General features: G+C 44.1%; 1 protein-coding gene across 1 annotated transcript in view; it reads left to right on the forward strand.

Moving 5' to 3' along the window:
- Positions 1–629: 629 nt before the first annotated feature.
- Positions 630–21,033, forward strand: part of RAP2A (RAP2A, member of RAS oncogene family) — a 32,425-nt gene continuing 12,021 nt past the window's right edge. Inside the window, exon 1 of the mRNA XM_056555626.1 lies at positions 630–1,255. Within this exon, the coding sequence (XP_056411601.1) occupies positions 942–1,255 (314 nt within the window). The 5' untranslated portion in view covers positions 630–941. The remainder of the gene's footprint in view (positions 1,256–21,033) is intronic.

Genomic DNA, 21,033 nt, shown 5'->3' on the forward strand with positions numbered 1-21,033 from the left:
AAGGGGTTAATCAGGGATGGGTAACTGGAACTTACATGCCCATAATCTATAAGCTTAGTGCCAGCCCAAGAGAAGCATATCTATAGTGTTGGGTCAGTCCAGATGAGGTCCATGGTGGATACTATTTAATCAGATGGTATACTACAATCCTCCATTTTTTTTGTATTTTTGCAACATCTGGAGGTTCACAGTTTGGAGACCACAGGCATACACAGTATAAAATACATTCTACGTGTAGGACACAACAGATTATGCATTTCTAAACAGCACAAAAAATACATGTCTAGTTCTGGCAAGTGTGGTGTGAACAGAGCCATATGTGTATCACCCCCACACACCCAGGCTGGCATAAGACGAGTACAGATACAACACTCTCCCTAGACAGCGCCTCGTCACAATCTCTGCCGCACACACCGTGACCCCTCCGCAACCAACATCTTCCTCTTGCCTGAGCAACCTCGTTACGTCAGTGGGCGGGGCTCGCCGTGACTGGACAGCGAAGCGACGCAGCGATTGGCCAGGGATGCGGCTGCCGCTAGTTCCCGTCGCATCCTCCTGTGCCGAGGAGGCGGTGATTGGTCCTGTCACTTGGCTCCACCCTCTTGTCTGGAGGACAGACAGTTGCTATGGACATAGACCTGAGAGCCAATAGACATGGCAGGTGTGATGTGACGCGCCGGGGGCGAGGCTTGGGAACCCAGCGAGGAGGAGGAGGAGGGAGGCCGGCGCGATACGCCGGGGGCGGTTAGCGGATAAACTGCGCTCTGTGGGCGCAGGAGGGGGGGGGGGGGCAGGTCTCCGGGTACCGGGCCAAGCAGCCCGGCCTCTCTCCCATGCCTCGGGAAGCCGCTGCAGAGGGGCGGCGGCGACGACGGAGGAGGAGGCGGAGAAGCGGCGTGGTGTGAGGAGCGGTGCATGCCGCCGGGGAGTGGAGGGGGACGATGCGCGAGTATAAGGTGGTGGTCCTGGGGAGCGGCGGGGTCGGCAAGTCGGCTCTGACCGTGCAGTTCGTGACCGGAACGTTCATCGAGAAGTACGACCCGACCATTGAGGACTTCTACCGTAAGGAGATCGAGGTGGACTCGTCCCCCTCCGTGCTGGAGATCTTGGACACGGCCGGTACCGAGCAGTTCGCCTCTATGCGGGATCTGTACATAAAGAACGGCCAGGGCTTCATCCTGGTCTACAGCCTGGTCAACCAGCAGAGCTTCCAGGACATCAAGCCCATGAGGGACCAGATCATCCGCGTCAAAAGGTGGGGGCCAAGGCTATTGGGGCTCCAGGCGATGCACAGGGCGTGGTGTGTGTGTGTCACCGGGGCTATCGGGGGGCTCTGCGGTGGGCTCCGGCCTGCACCATACATGCGGATGCACATCCATTGTCCCCTGCAGTCTGACAGCCCTGGCATTGTCTGCCAACAGTGCCTCACTATCTGCTGATCTGGGGCCTCACTATCTGCTGATCAGCTGTGAATATTTCATTGTCCCCTTCTAGGTTACAGGCGGCTGCTCTCCTGTATGATGAGACCTGTCAGAAATCAGAGGTTGTTAGATGGATGTCAGGTTACTAGACAGTGGCCCAGCCTGTGAGAGGGAACTCTGCGGTATTCTCATCTCTTCCTCCAGCCACTGCTGGGACCTGTCCTCATATAGGAGACAGGTGATCATGTCTGTATGGAGGACATCACTGCAGTGTGCTGACACATTACTGAGGTGATCACAACCTACCTTAGTTTGTATTGTACAATGCGAAGTTAGACAACAATGGATTTGCTTCAGTACTGTAAAATTTAAAGGTCTGTTTGCAGTCAGTGAATGGAAAAGGTGATAGACCTTGTTCACACCTGCGTTCAGGGCAGAAAGCTGAGCCGGACAGATCCCTTTGTCTTATTTAGCAGATTTTGACCAGAATATTGCAATATACAGCATTTCATCTGCATCTTTTAGTTTCTGGTCTGTGTCGGGTTTCAGGCTCTAGATCAGTGGTCAGCCGTTGGCTGTCCGGGCATGCTGGGAGTTGAAGTTTTGGAACATCTGGAGGGTCACTATTTGAGACCACTGATCTAGATGTAAACAAAAATGTTTCGCTCAGCACTGGACCAGTCACAACCATTTGTATAGGATGAGCCACTTGGTAACAATGACTGGGACAGGGACATTGCAGACCTGCATTGTGATCATTGGGGGAAGGTAAAGTATAGGGCATTCATTGTAAAATCCTGGACAAAATGTAGGTTTTTGTCTACATCTTTTATTCCATGGTGAAAAAGTTCACATTCTTGAAGTCACTTTTGACGGTTTCTGTTAACAAAGCAAACATGGTCTGTATATCAATACAAAGCTAAAGCCTAAAGGAGATATCCAGTGCTGAACAACTTATCCCGATAGGGGATAAGTTTCAGATCGTCGGGGTCCGACCGCGGGAAGGGGGTGTGTTGACCACAGCACAAAGCGTCGGCTGACACGCCCCCTCAATACAACTCTGAGCCGGAGCGCTGCCTTGGGCAATCTCCAGCACTGCCATAGCGATGTATTGAGAGGGCTTGTCAGCCGCCGCTTCGTGCGGTGGTCGACACCCGCTATCTGGCCAGCAAGCCGGGGCCCCATACAGGAGATTGTGGGGGGGCCCCAGCGGTTGGACCCCAAACACCCCCCCCCCCCCCCCCCCCCCCCCGCCGCGATCTGTAACTTATCCCGTATTCTTCTGATAGGGGATACATTTTTCAGCGCTGGACTACCCCTATAAGTCACTTTACTTTTATTGAGGAATATGAACCAAGGGGTTAACTTCTTGTCATGTGGATACAAGTGAGGCTGGGTTCACACCACGTTTTTGCAATATAGTTCCCGTATACGTTTTCAATTGGAAAACCGTACGGAACCGTATTGAAAACTGTATGCATTGACTCTCCACTGAAAACCGTATGCCAAAAGATGCATCAGGTTGTGTCCGTTTTGCATCCTGTATGGTGTTTAGTTTTTTTTTCCCCCTGTACTCAAAACCGTAGTCTACCATGGTTTTTGGTCCTGTTGAAAAACCGTATTGAAATGTATACCCTTTTTTATTTTTTTATTTTTTTAACATGGGAAACGTACCGAACCGAATGTGTGTATGGTTCCATACGGATTTCACCATACATTTTTTGACTTTGCACAGTTTTTTTTTCTTGGAATTTCAATCTAACAAGTGAAACTTTATTCATAATGGACTGAAAAGTTAAAAACGGATGTCTTTTTTTTTTTTTTCTTAAAAAGCGGATGTAACCAGACATCATTTTTCAAACCGTATACAGATAAAAATTTGTACACACACTTTGATACAGTTTAGTCAGGTTTTGATTTTAAATTTTTTTTTAATCAAAAACCTGATACAGGAACTGTATTGCAAAAAACATGGTGTGAACCCAGCCTGACAGCGGAAAAAACCTGATCAGATGAAGGATCCAAAAGTTTCTTCAGTACAAATAAGAGCTGGGTTCTCATTGCCTAGTGGGCACAGCAGTGATTGCCGTCAGAGCTCATGCCCGTGGTTCAAAAATCTATTAACCATTAATATAAAGCAGGAGATAACAGCGATCAGCTAGAACACTGAAGCCTGATATTATGTAGTTCCCATCATGTTGCTAAAACAGCTCTGACTCCTCAATGTGTAGACTCGGCAAAGCTTCTGGTGGTTTCTCTATGGATCGAACTTCCACAGATGCTCAATTTGATTGAGATCTGGGGCTTTAAAGGGGTACTCCGGCGCTTAGACATCTTATCCCCTGTCCAAAGGATAGGGGATAAGATGCCTGATTGCGGGGGTCCTGCCGCTGGGACTGTCACGCCCCCTCCCTTAGGCTTGCATTGAGGGGCGGAGTGTGACGTCACACGGGGCGAAGGCGTGACGTTACACGCCGCCTGCCCCGTGGTTGCCGGTAATCAGACCCGGAGCGAACATGCTCAGGGGACTGATTTTAACTGGGGTGCTGCGTGCAAGATCACTGGGGTCCCCAGTGGCGGGACCCCCGCGATCAGACATCTTATCCCCTATCCTTTGGACAGGGGATACGATGTCTAAGCGCCAGAGTACCCCTTTAAGAGGCAAATACCCTAAATGCTTGTGTATCTGATGCCATTTCTGAACAATTTTTGCAGTGTGTCCAGGGTATCCTGCTTAGAGGCCTCTGCTATTAAGGAATGCCCAGGCCATGAAGGGGTGTACCTGGTCTGCAACAATGTTTAGATGGCACATGCCAAGACCTGAACTTTCCCAGCAAAATATTATACTGCTTCAATCATCCTTGTGATATGAAACAGAACCTGCTTCTCCAATCCAGACACCTTCTTGCAAAATCCAGTTCTGATGTTCATGTTCCCATTGTAGGCACTTGTGGATGTCCCGATACTGGTACAGTCTCTACCTTTTTATGTGTGCAACCTGCCATTGGAATATGTAATGTGACATCCCGCTACGTGCTTTAATGGCAGAGATGACTGACTGTTCCCTCCTGTGCTTGTAAAGAAGAACTAACAGTGATTGAAGGAGAGAGATAGAGGGGCAGATTGGGAGATAGGGCTTTGGGCTGTGAAAGATGTACTGGGAACATGAAAGGATAGGGGACAGAAGTAACCTGTTGCTTTCCAGCTGTTGCAAAACTGCATTTCCCAGCATGCCCAGCCAGCCAGAGAATTGTAGTTCTGCAATAGGTGAAGAGCCACAGGTTAGAGACAGGGCAGGAGTATGTATGTCTATATTTCCCATTGACTAAAAAATTTTTTAAAGTCTTCATTAAAGTGTACCTGTCGTTAACATAAACTTTTCATATAATGTAGCTAATACTATTATATTTACATCTGTATTATACATTTGATTTAAAAAAAAAACACTGAGCCCTGCTTGTTCACCCACACCTCCTGTATTTAGACTCCACACAGACAATAGCTGTAGGGACAAAAATATAAAAACATTTTAACCAATGTATATCACAAATATACATATAATGGAATTATCTACACTATAATAACTTTTTGTTAACGACAGGAACAGTTTGACATCCTGTTCAATTCAAACTTTATTGCACCCTGTCCGCTAGTGGGCCATAACTTAAAGACTACCTCTCATTAACTTGATACATTTTATGATCCTCTCATTTCACTGCCCCCATCATGATAAACCACCCCCGGCCTTTATTTTTATTATTTTGTTAGTTTTCTACCTTGATATTGCTCAGCCTCAGGTTTAGGGTTCACAGTCTGGGAAGGGGCGTTCCCCAGCAGGCGTGACATCATCTGAAGCCATACAGGGGAGAACTTCCTCCCTTACTGTGCAACCAACAGCATATGGCAGTTAAGTGTGCGAGGAGCTATGATTTGATAAGGCTGCACACACCCCCTCAGCTCTTCAGACTGCATTTCCTGTGTTTGGACTTCTGCCAGGCCAGCAGGAGTCCAAAGTCTGTGTAAAAAAAAAATGGGGTAAATGCGCTCTGGACAAGTAGGGAGACACCTAGTGGCAGCTTTTTTAGAAAACGTCATTTATTTAATTTTTTTTAAAGTATATTAGAATTTTTTTATTTACCATAAGGAATGCAATAGCAAAAATTTGTTTTAATTTGAGAGCCCATTTAACTTCGATCAGAAACTGCTGACTGTCATGTATCTGCAGTACACGGACAGCCCATAAGTGGGTACAACACACAATTCCAACATGCATTCACCCCCCCCCCCCACAAACATGTTTCACCACAAGACCGTGGTGAAACATGACTCGTGACAAAGCTACGGTCTTGTGAAACATGTTGAGAGGGGCTTGAATGTATGTTGTTGTGTGTGACAGCTTTGTCAATGACTGGAAGCTTTTTCGGGTGTAAGTCTGGCAGCTGGCAATACATCTTCAATTGAACGCGGGGGTCTTTAGCACAGGAATTTTTATGTTTTTGTGTAGATTTAAAAAAACAATTATGACAAATTAGTATATGGGGTAATGTTATTGAATCATCTCTAGTAGATGATTTATGGGAAAAACTACAGATCATGGCGCAAAAAATGAGCCCTTATACAGCCCAGTATACAGAAAATAAGTTATAGGGATCAGAAAAGGACAATTTTAAGAAATACAATGTTTTTGTACAAAGTTATATATAATTTTTTAACCTCTTAAGGACGCAGGGCGTATGGATACGCCCTGCATTCCGAGTCCTTAAGGACGCAGGGCGTATCCATACGCCCGTGGGAATTCCGGTCCCCACCGCTAGCCGGTTGGGGACCGGAGCCGGATGCCTGCAGAAATCGTTCAGCAGGCATCCCGGCATATCGCCCAGGGGGGTCATTATGCCCAGCCATGTCGGCGATCGCCGCAGATCGCTGGACAATTCAGTCCAGTGATCTGCGGCGATTCCGGGTCAATCGGGTCTCCAGTGACCCGGTGACCCGGAATTACTGGCTGTTCGGGGCCGTCTCTGACGGCCCCAAACAGCCAGAGCCTGCAGGGGTGAGGTGCCGCCTCACGATCGCCCTGATTCGTCGGCCGGATTACCGGCCGACCAATCAGGGCGCCTGCTGCGGGTGTCACTCCCGCACCCGCTCCGCCCCTCTTCCGGAGGGCGGGTGCGGGAAGACGATCCCGGGTGCTGGGGACCCCGATCCCCGGCGTCCATGTTGGGATCGGGGCCCCAGGAGCGGCGGCGAGGGACAGTCCTGCGATGGAGCAGCAGCAGGAGGTGAGTTACAGCAAAAAGGGCATGCTGGGAGCTGTAGTTATGCAACAGCAGGAGGCAGACTACCACAACTCCCAGCATTCCCTTATGGGCATGCTGGGACTTATGGTTTTGCAACAGCTGGAGGCACATTTTTTCTATGGAAAAGTGTACCTTCAGCTGTTGTACAAACAGCTAAAGTGCATGCTGGGAGTTGTAGTGGTGCATCTCCTGGTTGCATAACTACAACTCCCAGCATGCCCGTTGGCTGTCGGTGACAGAGTTGTAGTTTTGCAACAGCTGAAGGCACACTGGTTGTGAAAATCAGAGTTTTTTTTTTAACCTAACTCAGTGTTTCACGACCGGTGTGCCTCCAGCTGTTGCAAACTACAACTCCCAGCAGTCACCTTACACCATGCACCGTACATGCTGGGAGTTGTAGTTTAGCAACAGCTGGAGGCACACTGGTTTTGAAACACTGAGTAAGGTCACAAACTCCGTGATACATAACCAGTGTGCCTACAGCTGTTGCAAAACTAAAACTCTCAGCATGTACAGTCTGTCAGCGCATGCTGGGAGTTGTAGTTTTGCAACACCTGGAGGTCCCCCCCAATGTGAATGTACAGGGTACACTCACATGGGCGGAGGTTTACAGTAAGTATCGGGCTGCAAGTTTGAGCTGCAGCAAATTTTCTGCAACAGCTCAAACTGCCAGCGAGAAACTACTGTGAACCCCCCGCCCGTGCGACTGTACCCTAAAAACACTACACTAACACAAAAAATAAAATAAAAAGTAAAAAAACACTACATATACACATACCCCTACACAGCCCCCCTCCCCTCCCCAATAAAAATGAAAAACGTCTGGTACGCCACGGTTTCCAAAACGGAGCCTCCAGCTGTTGCAAAACAACAACTCCCAGTATTGTCGGACAGCCGTTGACTGTCCAGGCATGCTGGGAGTTTTGCAACAGCTGGAGGCACCCTGTTTGGGAATCACTGGCGTAGAATACCCCTATGCAATCCCTAATCTAGGCCTCAAATGCGCATGGTGCTCTCACTTTGGAGCCCTGTCGTATTTCAAGGCAACAGTTTAGGGCCACATATGGGGTATCGCCGTACTCGGGAGAAATTGGGCTTAAAATTTTGGGGGGTATTTTCTGCTTTTACCCTTTTTAAAAATGTAAATTTTTTGGGAAAAGAAGCATTTTAGGTAAAATTTTTTTTTATTTTTTTTACATATGCAATAGTTGTGAAACGCCTGTGGGGTATTAAGGTTCACTTAACCCCTTGTTACATTCCCCGAGGGCTCTAGTTTCCAAAATGGTATGCCATGTGTTTTTTTTTTTGCGGTCCTGGCACCATAGGGGCTTCCTAAATGCGGCATGCCCCCAGAGCAAAATTTGCTTTCAAAAAGCCAAATGTGACTCCTTCTCTTCTGAGACCTGTAGTGCGCCAACAGAGCACTTTTCACCCCCATATGGGGTGTTTTCTGAATCGGGAGAAATTGGGCTTCAAATTTTGGGGGGTATTTTCTGCTTTAACCCTTTGTATAAATGTAAATTTTTTGGGAAACCAAGCATTTTAGGTAAATTTTTTTATTTTTTTTTTACATATGCAAAAGTCGTGAAACACCTGTAGGGTATTAAGGTTCACTTTACCCCTTGTTACGTTCCCCGAGGGGTCTAGTTTCCAAAATGGTATGCCATGTGTTTTTTTTTTTTTTTTTTGCTGTCCTGGCACCATAGGGGCTTCCTAAATGCGGCATGCCCCCAGAGCAAAATTTCCTTCAAAAAAGCCAAATGTGACTCCTTCTCTTCTGAGACCTGTAGTGCGCCAGCAGAGCACTTTTCACCCCCATATGGGGTGTTTTCTGAATCGGGAGAAATTGGGCTTCAAATTTTGGGGGTATTTTCTGCTATTACCCTTTTTAAAAATGTTAAACTTTAGGGAAACCAAGCATTTTAGGTAAAAAAAAAAATTTCTTTTTACATATGCAAAAGTCGTGAATCACCTGTGGGGTATTAAGGTTCACATTACCCCTTGTTACGTTCCCCGAGGGGTCTAGTTTCCAAAATGGTATGCCATGTGGGGCTTCCTAAAGGTGACATGCCCCCCAAAAACCATTTGACGCTCCTTCCCTTCTGAGCCCTCTACTGCGCCCGCCGAACACTTTACATAGACATATGAGGTATGTGCTTACTCGAGAGAAATTGGGTTTCAAATACAAGTAAAAATTTTCTCCTTTTTACCCCTTGCAAAAATTCAAAAATTGGGTCTACAAGAACATGTGAGTGTAAAAAATGAAGATTGTGAATTTTCTCCTTCACTTTGCTGCTATTCCTGTGAAACCCGTAAAGGGTTAAAACGCTTACTGAATGCCATTTTGAATACTTTCGGGGGTGCAGTTTTTATAATGGGGTCATTTATGGGGTATTTCTAATATGAAGACCCTTCAAATCCACTTCAAACCTGAACTGGTCCCTGAAAAAAAGCGAGTTTCAAAATTTTGTGAAAAATTGGAAAATTGCTGCGGAACTTTGAAGCCCTCTGGTGTCTTCCAAAAGTAAAAACTCATCAATTTTATGATGCAAATATAAAGTAGACATATTGTATATGTGAATAAAAAAAAATTAATTGGAATATCCATTTTCCTTACAAGCAGAGAGCTTCAAAGTTAGAAAAATGCAAAATTTTCAAATTTTTCATCAAATTTTGGGATTTTTCACCAAGAAAGGATGCAAGTTACCAAAAAATTTTACCACTACGTTAAAGTAGAATATGTCACGAAAAAACTATCTCGGAATCAGAATAACTAAAAGCATTCCAGAGTTATTAATGTTTAAAGTGACAGTGGTCAGAATTGCAAAAAATGCTCTGGTCCTTAAGGTGAAAAAGGGCTCGGTCCTTAAGGGGTTAAAGTAGTAAAATAAAATAAATCCTATATGAATTGGGTATTGCATAGAAACTAAAGCCCTAAAAAGTGACATAATGCCTTTTTTTTCTCTTAATTGTGCCCCATTAGATATATATACTTTTTTTTTTATTTTTATTTTTGTATCCATAGATTTGATGGGGGATAAATGGTAAAATAAATGATGGCATTGCAAAATAAAATTGGCGCAAAAAGCAAGCCCTCATTTGGGTCTATAGGTGGATAATTGGAAATGTTATTACTATAAGAAGGCAAAGAGATAAAAATGAAAGTACAAAAATTAAAAATTCCTGTGTCCTATTATATGCAATCTTTCAATTGCAAATACTGTTCAATTCTTTGCCATAGCACAGCATTACTCAGTGTTATTGGACAGTACAGAAGCAGGTGAGAGAACTCTGGCCATCGTGCAGGCTTATCAGGACCTTGTGATTGAGCCTCAGAGGTCCTGATCGCAACCCCCTCCCCAAGGCACCTGTGCTTGGGACGACTGATGTGGAAAAGGACTTGGGAGTCTTAACAGTAAATTTAGCTGTAGTGACCAGTGTCGGGCAGCTGCTGCCAAGGCAAACAAAATCATGGGGTGCATCAATAGGGGCATAGATGCCCACAACAAGGAAATAATTCTACCGCTGTACAAATCACTAATCAGACCACACATAGAATACTGTGTACAGTACTGGGCACCAGTGTACAAGAAAGATATAGTGGAGCTGGAGAGGGTTCAAAGACGGGCAACCAGGGTAATACAGAGAATGGGAGGACTACAGTACCCAGAAAGATTATCAGAATTAGGGTTATTTAGTTTAGAAAAAAGGTTTAGGGGAGACCTAATAACTATGTATAAATATATCAGGAGACCGTACAGAGATCTCTCCCATGTTCTATTTATGGCCAGGACTGTATCTATAACAAGGGGGCATCCTCTACATCTAGAGGAAAGAAGGTTTCTACACCAGCACAGACGGGGGTTTTTTACTGTGAGAGCAGTAAGACTGTGGAATTCTCTGCCGGAGGAGGTGGTCATGGTGGACTCGAGTTCAAAAGGGGTCTGGATGCATTTTTGGAGAATAATAACATCACTGGTTATGGATACTAGATTTCGTTTCAATAATTTTTATTAAGGTTTTATCGAACATACAAGTATCAAACCAAAAGAAAGGTTACAAGCAGTTTCTCTAAGGTATCACGTCAGTATTACATCAAAAGAATATTGAACATTAAACAGTTAACCTGTTGAACGCAGGTACATCACCTCGGTGCTGAGATGTTTATACATGTAAAGCATATACGACATATATGACATAAATGACATAATTGACACATTTATCTCCCATGTCTCCCGGAACTTCTCCTTAACATCGAGATAGCATTAAATCTGCCCATAGGACATTAGATAGATGTCAAAGAACGCAGCGACCACAATTTCCATATATCTATAGTACGCGTATCTAGATCACCTCCATGTTGTACAAGTAGTGTTTCGTACCTACACGCCAAGTCCACTGCTGCCACCATCTCTTTTATATCTGGAGGTTCTATCTCCTTCCAATGTCTTGTAATTATCAATTTAGCTATTGTGAGGACCTTGCAAGTTAAAGCTCGCATCTCCAGCTGTATCTCATGTACTCCTATCAGAAGCAAGGCTAATTTGGGAGAAAGATTAGGAAACAATGGATATATGTTTTTAAGGATCAACTCAACATTATTCCAATATGTATGTATCTTCGGGCAGAACCACAAAATATGTGACAATGTCCCCCTCTGTCCACAATTCCTCCAACACAGTGGTGATGCATCATGGTACATGGCGTGCAGGCGTACAGGGGGAAAATACCAACATAATCGCGTTTTAGTCACTGCTTCAATTTGTGATACGCTTTTTAACGACTTATAGATCCATTTGGATGACTGTTCCCAGTCTACATGTGAAATATCACATGCAAGTTCTCTAGACCACCTAAGGTATGGCTTATCTTGAAACGGTTCAGTAACAGAATCTAATAATTTGTAGATTGGTTTAAGTCCTTTATAGTGTAATTGGAACAGTCTAAATAAGTCAGTGGAGTATTTCCAACCAGATTTGTTGTGTGATTGAAGCAAATGTCTGACCTGTAAATATTTATAGAAGTCCGATTTGGGCAAATTATATGTGGAGCTTAGGTATCTAAATTGATGTAGATGATCATCTTGGAGTATAGAGGATATAGCTACTAAACCATTATCTGCCCAATTCAGGAGATATAAGTCAGGTATGACATAAGAAACAATGTGGATTGGGGAATGTGGGGGCGGGGAAGTGTGCGTTTGGGACGACCCCCTATGAGCCATCTGCCAGCATTCTAGCCCTGCGAATGTTAACGGAGACGCCCCCTGGGTCAGTTTTTGGTCCCATATGTGTAGATAAAGGAGAGTTTTCACCTCCACCAGGCCACTGAGGATCAATTCTATGTTGACCCAAGGTGTTTCCACAGCTCCCGCCCAGTAAAATTTTAATTGAGATATAAGTGTAGCCACATAGTATCTGTGCTGGTCAGGAAGGTCCAGTCCTCCTCTCTGTCTATCCCTCATTAATAGTTTATTAGAAACTCTAGGTTTCTTATGTTTCCAGATGTAAGTGGAAAGTGAAGATTGTGCTTGTTGAAAAAATGATCTTGGAAGTTGTATGGGCAATGTTCTATATAAGTACAGCAATTTCGGAAGTAAAAGCATCTTAAATGCTGCAATTCGTCCCATCCATGATGCTTCATATCTCCCCATTTTCTCTAGCTCATTCTTCAGGGAATGTAAAAATGGCACATAGTTACAAGAATATAGCTTTGAAAAGGAGGTAGGTATTTTAAGTCCTAGGTACATAATATTGTCTGTTTGCCAGTCAAGGGGGTGTGTTCTAGCTAGACAGTCTCGCAATTGTTGGGTCATGTGAATAGGCAACACTTGTGATTTTTGCATATTCAGTTTATAATATGAAAGTGATCCAAACTGCTGAATTAAGTATAAAATTCTTGGTAAAGAGGTCTCTGGGTCTGTTATGGTGAGGATTACATCATCCGCATATAAAGAAATCAAGTGTTCACTATTTCCAATTTTAATACCTCTAACCTCTCCATCTTCCCTCAAGGCCTGTGCCAGGGGCTCCATACATAGAACGAAAATTAGCGGGGACAGCGGACATCCCTGACGGGTGCCGTTGGTTATCAAGAACTCCCGAGAAAGAGACCCATTAGTGAATACTCTCGCATTCGGGAGAGTGTACAATGCTTTAATAGCCTGAAAGATCGTCCCCACCACACCCACTCTCTCCAGTACCGAGAAGGCGAACGACCAGTTAATTCGGTCGAACGCCTTCTCGGCATCAAGCGACAGAAAGAGCGCTGGCTCCCCCCTGTTTTCGGTTATATGAAGAAGGTTCAATACTCTCCGAGTGTTGTCGCATGCCTGACGTTTTTGCACAAAACCTACTTGGTCTACATTCACTATTGAGGGCAAAATAGGGGCCAGTCTAGAGGCCAATAATTTGGCGTATAGCTTTACATCCACGTTTAATAGAGAGATAGGTCTAAAATTTTTAGGGGAGTCTGGGTTTTTTCCAGGTTTAGGCAACGTGACTATTATACCCGCTTGGTTCTCCTTAGGAAGGCAGCCAGTTAGGAAAACCTCATTTATAAAGTTATGTAAGTGTGGTAGTAGAATATGGGAAAAGCGTTTGTAATAAGAAGTCGACAGGCCATCTGGTCCCGGGGATTTACCCAACGGGAGGGAGGTAATAAGCTTTTTAATTTCTAGAGGGGTTACTTCAGCATTTAGTAAGGATAAGTGAGAGTCTGAGATTTTTGGTAAATTTGTGTTGAAGAAATCTATTTATATCTATATCTGTGGGCGGAGACATTTCTGGGTCTTGATCTAGATTATATAAAGATTCATAATACTGCATAAATTGATTTGCAATATCATATGGGTTATATAGGTTAGTGTTCAGAGTCACCCAAGAGGAATGGAATTCTGGATTTGATATGTTTATCTTTCATTTTTGCAGCTAATAATTTACCTGATTTGTTATCAAAGGCATAATATTTAGCTTTGGATTTAACTGACATTTTGAGATACGAATCCAGCATTAGGTCCCTGATCTGCGTTTTAATCAGTTTTAATTCTAGCGCCAGTTGAGGTGTTTTGCCTATTTTATTTTCTGTATCTAGTTGTTTTTGTCAAAGCAGGAGATTATTTAGACGTTCTTCCCTTTTCTTTTTATATGTATGTCCTACTCTAATAAAGGATCCCCTAATGTATGCTTTGTGAGCATTCCAAATCGTGGTAGCGGACACATCATTAGTTACATTGCTAGCAAAGTATTCCTCCAGATCCCTCTCCAGTACTCCCCCATATTGAACATGATGCATAAGAAAGTTGTTGCATCTCCATAGGTAATTCGGAGGGGGAGAGTTGCGTTCCTCCAGTTCTATCAGTATGGGAGAGTGGTCTGACCATGACGGTTCTAAAATGGAAGACGACTTTAATATGTCTAAGGTACTGCGATCTATACCAAAAATATCAATACGTGAATATGTGTTATGCGTCGGAGAATAACAGGTATAATCACGTTCAGAAGAGTGTAAAATTCTCCATGCATCAAAAATGTCTTCCCTATGAAAGAGAGAGCATGTCTACTGGTGGAGGAAGAATCTATGTCTGGGTCTAGTACCGCATTCCAATCACCGCATATGACCAAGTGACCTTGTTTATGTTTGTTAACCAATTTAAATAATCTGTTAAAAAATCTAAGCTGTCTTGTGTTAGGTGCGTACACCGAAACAATTGTATAAAGCATGTTATTGCAAGAACAGACCATAATGATGTATCTACCATTAGCATCAGTTATTATATTAATTTGTTGGAAGGCTACTGTACTATTTATCGCCACCATCACTCCTCTAGATTTAGTGACATAATGAGCTTGATATATGTTGGGAAAGGCAGAATTATAAAGTCTAAATGCATCTTTTTGTAGAATGTGTTTCCTGCACACATAGGATGTTGCACCCAGCTTTCCTAGCCTCTGACCACAAATAAGTACGTTTCTGGGGCACATTCAATCCATTAGTATTCAAAGACAAAAACTTTAAGACCATTCCAAAAGTCTGTATGAATAGAAGTCGCAGTATCCATTTTCTTCATCCTAGCAGCGGAGATGGGATGCCATAGGACAGCAGCTGTTGGGAGCGAGATAAGATGTACCTGAAAGAAAACATAAACAAACAAGAACAAACAAACAAAGAACAGATAAGCTGGCATTGCCAGTAGTAGGTTTCCTCGCAACACCAGGTGTTGGAAAGAGAAAATGGCGTCTTTGATAGACGCCGCAGTTGGAGCGGGGTTCAACAGTTCCTTGTAAGCCAATCGTATGAAACGGGTGTTTAATGGACAGTCACAGAGTGTAGAGCCTCGTAAACCGTGGGTTAACGGCGACTTTTAGAGACAGAGTCCACCCTCCGCCAATCCGGGGGAACATGAGATGTGGACGTGTGAGGTTTTGGAGCCGGGGTCACAATTTGTATTCCCCATTTATGAAGTAAAGTAGTCCCATCTTTGAAAGTGCGAATAACATGGGTTCCTTCTCGGTAAGAGATGAGCAGGCGGGTCGGATAACCCCACTTGTACATAATCTTTTTTTCTCTGAGAGCTTGGGTAATAGGGTTTAGCTCTCTACGCAGTTGAAGCGTGGCTGCTGACAGGTCCGCATAGATAGCAACCCCAGAAAACTTTGCGGGCAAAGTATCCTTGTTCCTGGAGCGTATCATCAAAGCATCCTTTATATGATAAAAGTGAATGCGGGCAAGTATATCACTGGGTATATTGTCTGCAAGAAATTGAGGCTTCGGGATTCTATGTGCTCTGTCAATTAGTAAATCCCGGGGAGAGCAGTCAGGGATCACTGATTTAATGAGATCTTGAATAAATGGGACCAAGTCTTTCGTGGCGACTTCCTCAGGTACCCCTCGTAGTTTTATGTTATTGCGCCTAGATCGGTCTTCAATATCTGCAACTTTAGATCTCAGTGTGCACACCTCACTTTCTAAATCATAGTGTTCATCAATAAGAGAGTTATGAGAGCCCACCATTTCTGCCATTTTCTCCTCTATATGACCAACTCTATTTTCTAATGCTATCACTGATGACTGTAGTGGCTTCAGGGACAATGAGAAGTTACTCTGTATGGAGGAATTTAGCAACTGCAGCATTTGCTTAAGAGTGTTTTCAGTCACTGTAGCTTCAGAGGTAGATAGCGAAGCGAAAATATCGGGGTGGTCATGAATTATACCAACTTCTGCTGGCTGGGATAGAGCCTCTCCAGATAAGGACATGCGAGGCCTTTGTTTTGCTGGGCTGCCCGCTGTGGAGGAGGCCGGTGACACCGGAGCCGAAGTAAAGACAGGCTGCTCCCCTTCTATATCCAGGGCCCCTTCCGCCACCCCATCCGGACCCTCTGGTAAGGTTGCTGCATACCTCATTCCCGGTGAAGGCAGTGAGCTGCTACGGGCTCGAGGTTCCTCATGTTCCGCCTCCCGTGGTGGCTGTGATGTCCGTTGCTGCGCCTGGCGCGAAGCGAAGCCCTGCTGTGTAGTGGCGGCAGCGCCATCTTGGAGCGCCGCGGTCGGGGGGGAGCTGTAGAAGTCTGTTAACTTCTTTGTTCTGCCGTGGTTTCTGCCCCTTCTTCTGGATGCCATCTCGTGCCCGAGAGTTTCCCCCCGCTGATGGGTGGAAGTTCAGAGGGTTAGCTGGTCTCTGTGCGCCGTCTGTCGCTTATAGAGTATCGCTGGCTCTGGAGCTGTGCAGCTATGCGTCCATACCAGTCGGCTGCCAAGCCACGCCCCCTTCTGGATACTAGATTTATAGGGACAGAACTTTGATCCATGGATTTATTCTGACTGCCATATTTGGAGTCGGTAAGGAATTTTTACCTCTAGTATGAGGTTTTTTTTCCTTCCTCTGGATCAGCTCAGTAGGGAATCATTAGGGTTATGGGTTGAACTTGATGGACTCTGGTCTTTTTTCAACCTTATGAACTATTTTGCTATGTAATTTACCTCCTCTAGGAAACATCTAAAGGGGTAATGCAGGGCATTGGTGATTTCACAGATGCCCGGTATTAGCAGTAAGTCCCAGTTGCTGATAGCAGCCAGTGCTTAGTGGGTAAGAAGTGTGCGCAGCTAGTGAGCTTGCCTCATACACCTAGACAGCGACCAGGGTGTACATGTATGCCCTGTGTCATCTAACTGTTAAAAGAAAAATGAATGCTGCGCAGGGTATCATTACCTGAAAATAAAAATCCCTAGATTTACCATATTGAAACTGATTACAGTGGTCCCTCAAGTTACAATGGTCGTCCTGGAACCAATTAATATTGTATGTTGAAACCATTGTATGTTGATACCATAACTGTATGGAAACCTGGTAATTGGTTCAGAAGCCACCAAAATGTCATCCAAAAATAGGAAAAATTGAGGATTAAACAAAAATAATGTAGATAAATACTATAGATAAAGCAAATCCTTACATATAAAAGTAAGAAAGATCTGCTGGGAGCTGTAAATCACTGTCACAGGGTCCTGGACAGTACACGCAATGTCCTGGGAGAGAAAAAAAAAAGGAAAGTGGAGCCGCCCTTACTTGGTGTCCACAGGAGCAGCTAACTATGGCATAGGCTAAAGGGTTACTCTGGTGGAAAATTTTATTTTTAAATCAACTGGTGGCAGAAAGTTGTAAATTACTTCTATTAAAAAATCTTAATCCTTCCAGTACTTATTAGCTCCTGAACACTACAGAGGAAATTCTTTTTTCTTTTTGGAACACCAAGCTCTCTGCTGACATCACGAGCACAGTACTCTGCTGACATCTCTGTCCATTTTAGGAACTGTCCAGAGCAGCATATGTTTGCTATGAGGATTTTCTCCTGCTCTGGACAGTTCTTAAAATGGACAGAGATGTCAGCAGAGAGCACTGTGCTTGTGATGTCAGCAGAGAGCTCGGTGTTCCAAAAAGAAAATAATTTCCTCTGTAGTATTCAGCAGCAAATAAGTACTGGAAGGATTAAGATTTTTTTTAATGGAAGTAATTTACAAATCTGTTTAATTTTCTGGCACCAGGTGATTTAAAAAAAAAAAAAAAATCCACCGGAGTACCCCTTTAAGAGTAGCAAACAACATGTAATACCTCCCTATACTGTAGGGGGCCATGCCAGACAGGAATTCAGTGCATACGCTTCAGTAATACAGGTGCTTTACCGGTGAATGCCCATTCTAATTGGTCAGTTCTTCCAGTCATTGACATATTTTGCAGATCTGGACTATCTGTAGCATTGTATGTTGAGTCTGGTTTCAAGTTACAATGGTCCAGAATAGACCATTGTATGTTGAGGGATCACTAGTGCGTGGCTACATATGAAGCTGCAGAGCCCTCTGTGTTTTGACACGTTACAGCAAACTAACTTTTTTGCTTTGCAAAAAAATTTTTTTTTCTATGGGATCATACAGACTTGGATGCCCATGACCTGGTGCTGGTTCACTGTTTGCTCTACCTACTTTCGGTAGGTATTACCTTTTTATAGTGGGAACGCCACATAGGACCTGCTGTTTTTGCAGATGTCTAGGCAATTGGGACAGAGTAACACAATTTGGCTAAGTCACTTATAGCCCTACACTTACCTATTTTTCCATATATCCCACCTCTTGACAGTTATCACAACATTCAGTGGTTTCTAAGTTATTGCTGATCAGTGTATATCAGTGCACTTGGGCCAATTGTTTGGTGCAACAGTAACACATGTACCAATTAGAGATGAGCGAACTTACAGTAAATTCAATTCATCACAAACTTCTCGGCTCGGCAGTTGATGCCTTATCCTGCATAAATGAGTTCAGCTTTCAGGTGCTCTCATGGGCTGGAAAAGGTGTATACAGTCCTAGGAGACTCTTTCCTCGGACTGTATCCACCTTTTCCAGCCCATCGAAGCACCTGAAGGCTGAACTAATTTATGCAGGATAAGTCAACTGCCGAGCCGAGAAGTTCGTGATGAAACAAATTTAATGTAAGTTCGCTCATCTCTAGTACCAATCTCCATATTTATATAAGTTCACAGTTAGTGATTTATCAAACTCCTGTCAAAGCACCAGGTACAGAATTGTAAAGTGGCCAATTTACAACTGTGCATTGTCTAGAGTTCATATTGTAGATTTTTGGGGTTACTTTGTGTACATTGGAAAGTCAACTTGTGATTTTGATTTTTTACATATAAAGTAATGTAGGGGGAAATATATCAGAACCTGTGTACAGAAAGTTATGCGGTTGTCCATAGCAACCAGATTGCTGCTTTCATTAAAAAACAAAAGCTAAAATCTGGTTGCTATGGGCAACTGAACCACTTTTTATTCACGTAGGTATTGATAAATCTCCTTCATACTTTTGTAAGGCTGGAAAAAGACATTCATCTGCCTGGTTCATCCAATTACCCTGTTGTGTTGATCCAGAGAAAGGCAAAAAAAAAAAAGTTCCATAGTCCCACTGCTCTTACACTAAAGAACACTAGTCTGTGCTGGTGTAGAAACCTTTTTTTTTTTAGAAGATGCCCTTTGTTATAGGTATAGTCCTGGGTATAAATAACTGTTGACGTAAACCCCTAAATCCCATTTAATACATATTCCCAGCCCGGATTTTTCCTACCCTTGTGCAGAACATTACATATATCGGTGTTGAACCTCACTTGCCACTTCTCAGCCCAAACCTCCAACCTATCCAGATCCATTTGTAACAGTGCACTGTCCTCTATTGTGTTAACCACTTTACAGTAGGGGTGTGAATCGCCAAGAATTTGGCGATACGATTCGAATTGCGATACCAGTGTGGCGATTCGATATATCCCGATATATCGCAATACCGTCTAGGTGACGATACATCACGATATATCCCAGACAGATGACTAGAGTTCTATTGAACTCCATTGATCTGCAATCCATTGATAGAGCCTGGTCCAGCCAGGCTCTATCAATGACAGAGCCACGGAGAGCAGGGAAGCAGAGGTAAGCCCTCCGGCTACCTCCACAGTGGATTGTCCGCTCGCGATAGCGCTGCGGGGGGCGATCCACCCCACTAGCCCACCAGGGAGCATTCACAGATCCCTTTAGACGCCGCTGTCAGCTTTGACAGCGGCGATCTAAAGGGTTAATAGCCAGCCGCGGCGATCGCCGCATGCTGGCTATTAGCGGCGGCCCCCGGCTACTGAGAACAGCCGGGGGCAGCAGAGTATGGAGCGGGCACGAGTCCGGAGCCCGCTCCATACAGACTGCAGAGCACCGCATGTTGGATACTAGCGGCGGTGATGCATCAGCGGCCCCCGGCTACTGAAATCAGCTGGAGGCCGCAGAGTATGGAGCGGGCACGAGTCGGAGCCCGCTCCGTACACCCAGAGCGCCGCCGTGTCAGATTCGGCCTGCCCGGCTCCACAAATGTGGAACTTGTATCTCCTGATGCCCGGGACATGCTGTTCCGGGCATCAGGAGATGCAAATTCCACATCCCTAAAAGGATCGATTCAAAAATATCTTGAATCGATTCAGTATCGCCAAGTGAAAAATCGCGATAACCGCGCAAATCAATTTTTTCTTACATCCCTACTTTACAGGGCTTAGTATCATCTGCAAATATTGACCCTTAAATATACATTAATGATCTTGCAAAGGGCTTGTACAGTAATTAGAATAGGGCTCAAAAAATGGACCCCTGTTGTACCCAACTAGTAAGTCACCCAGTGTATGTATCATTAATAACCACTCTGTTTTCTATCACTTACTTACCAAATACGTTCGCTTTCCCTTAGTCCAAGCATTCTCCTTCTTTTATGTGGCACAATATCAAATGCTTTAGAAAAATCGAGATATGCTACATCCAGAGATTCGCCCCAGTCTAGTCTTGAGCTCCCCTCCTCCTAAGTGTCATTTGTGACTTATTCCTTAGTTTTCTGGGGTAGACTTGTTAATATGGATTCTCTGCCAGTGCACCATCTTGGTCAATTTGCTCTTTTCTTCATACAATGCTAGGTCAGATCTGCCATATATTCCAGTATGTATTTTTTTGTATTAAAGTGTCTGAAATCTTTGACTATGTAGTCACCCTTGGCATTTCCACATACCTTATGACAAAGGTGGTGAGGGTGGCACATAAATATAGTGTTAAGTCTGAATGCAGTGTACCTACTAAAATTAGTGGGTGGTGTGTGCCTTTATTTCAACAGATGCTTTTCGGCATCAAGATAATTTACGGTTGGTTCTGGGAGACTGGGTCCCCATTCTTTAAGGGGTACTCCGGTGGAAAACGTATTTTTTTTTTTTTTTTCTTTCAAAAATCAACTGGTGGCAGAAGGTTTGTAAATT

This window comes from Hyla sarda, chromosome 2 (assembly GCF_029499605.1).
Source record: "Hyla sarda isolate aHylSar1 chromosome 2, aHylSar1.hap1, whole genome shotgun sequence".
NCBI lineage: Eukaryota > Metazoa > Chordata > Amphibia > Anura > Hylidae > Hyla > Hyla sarda.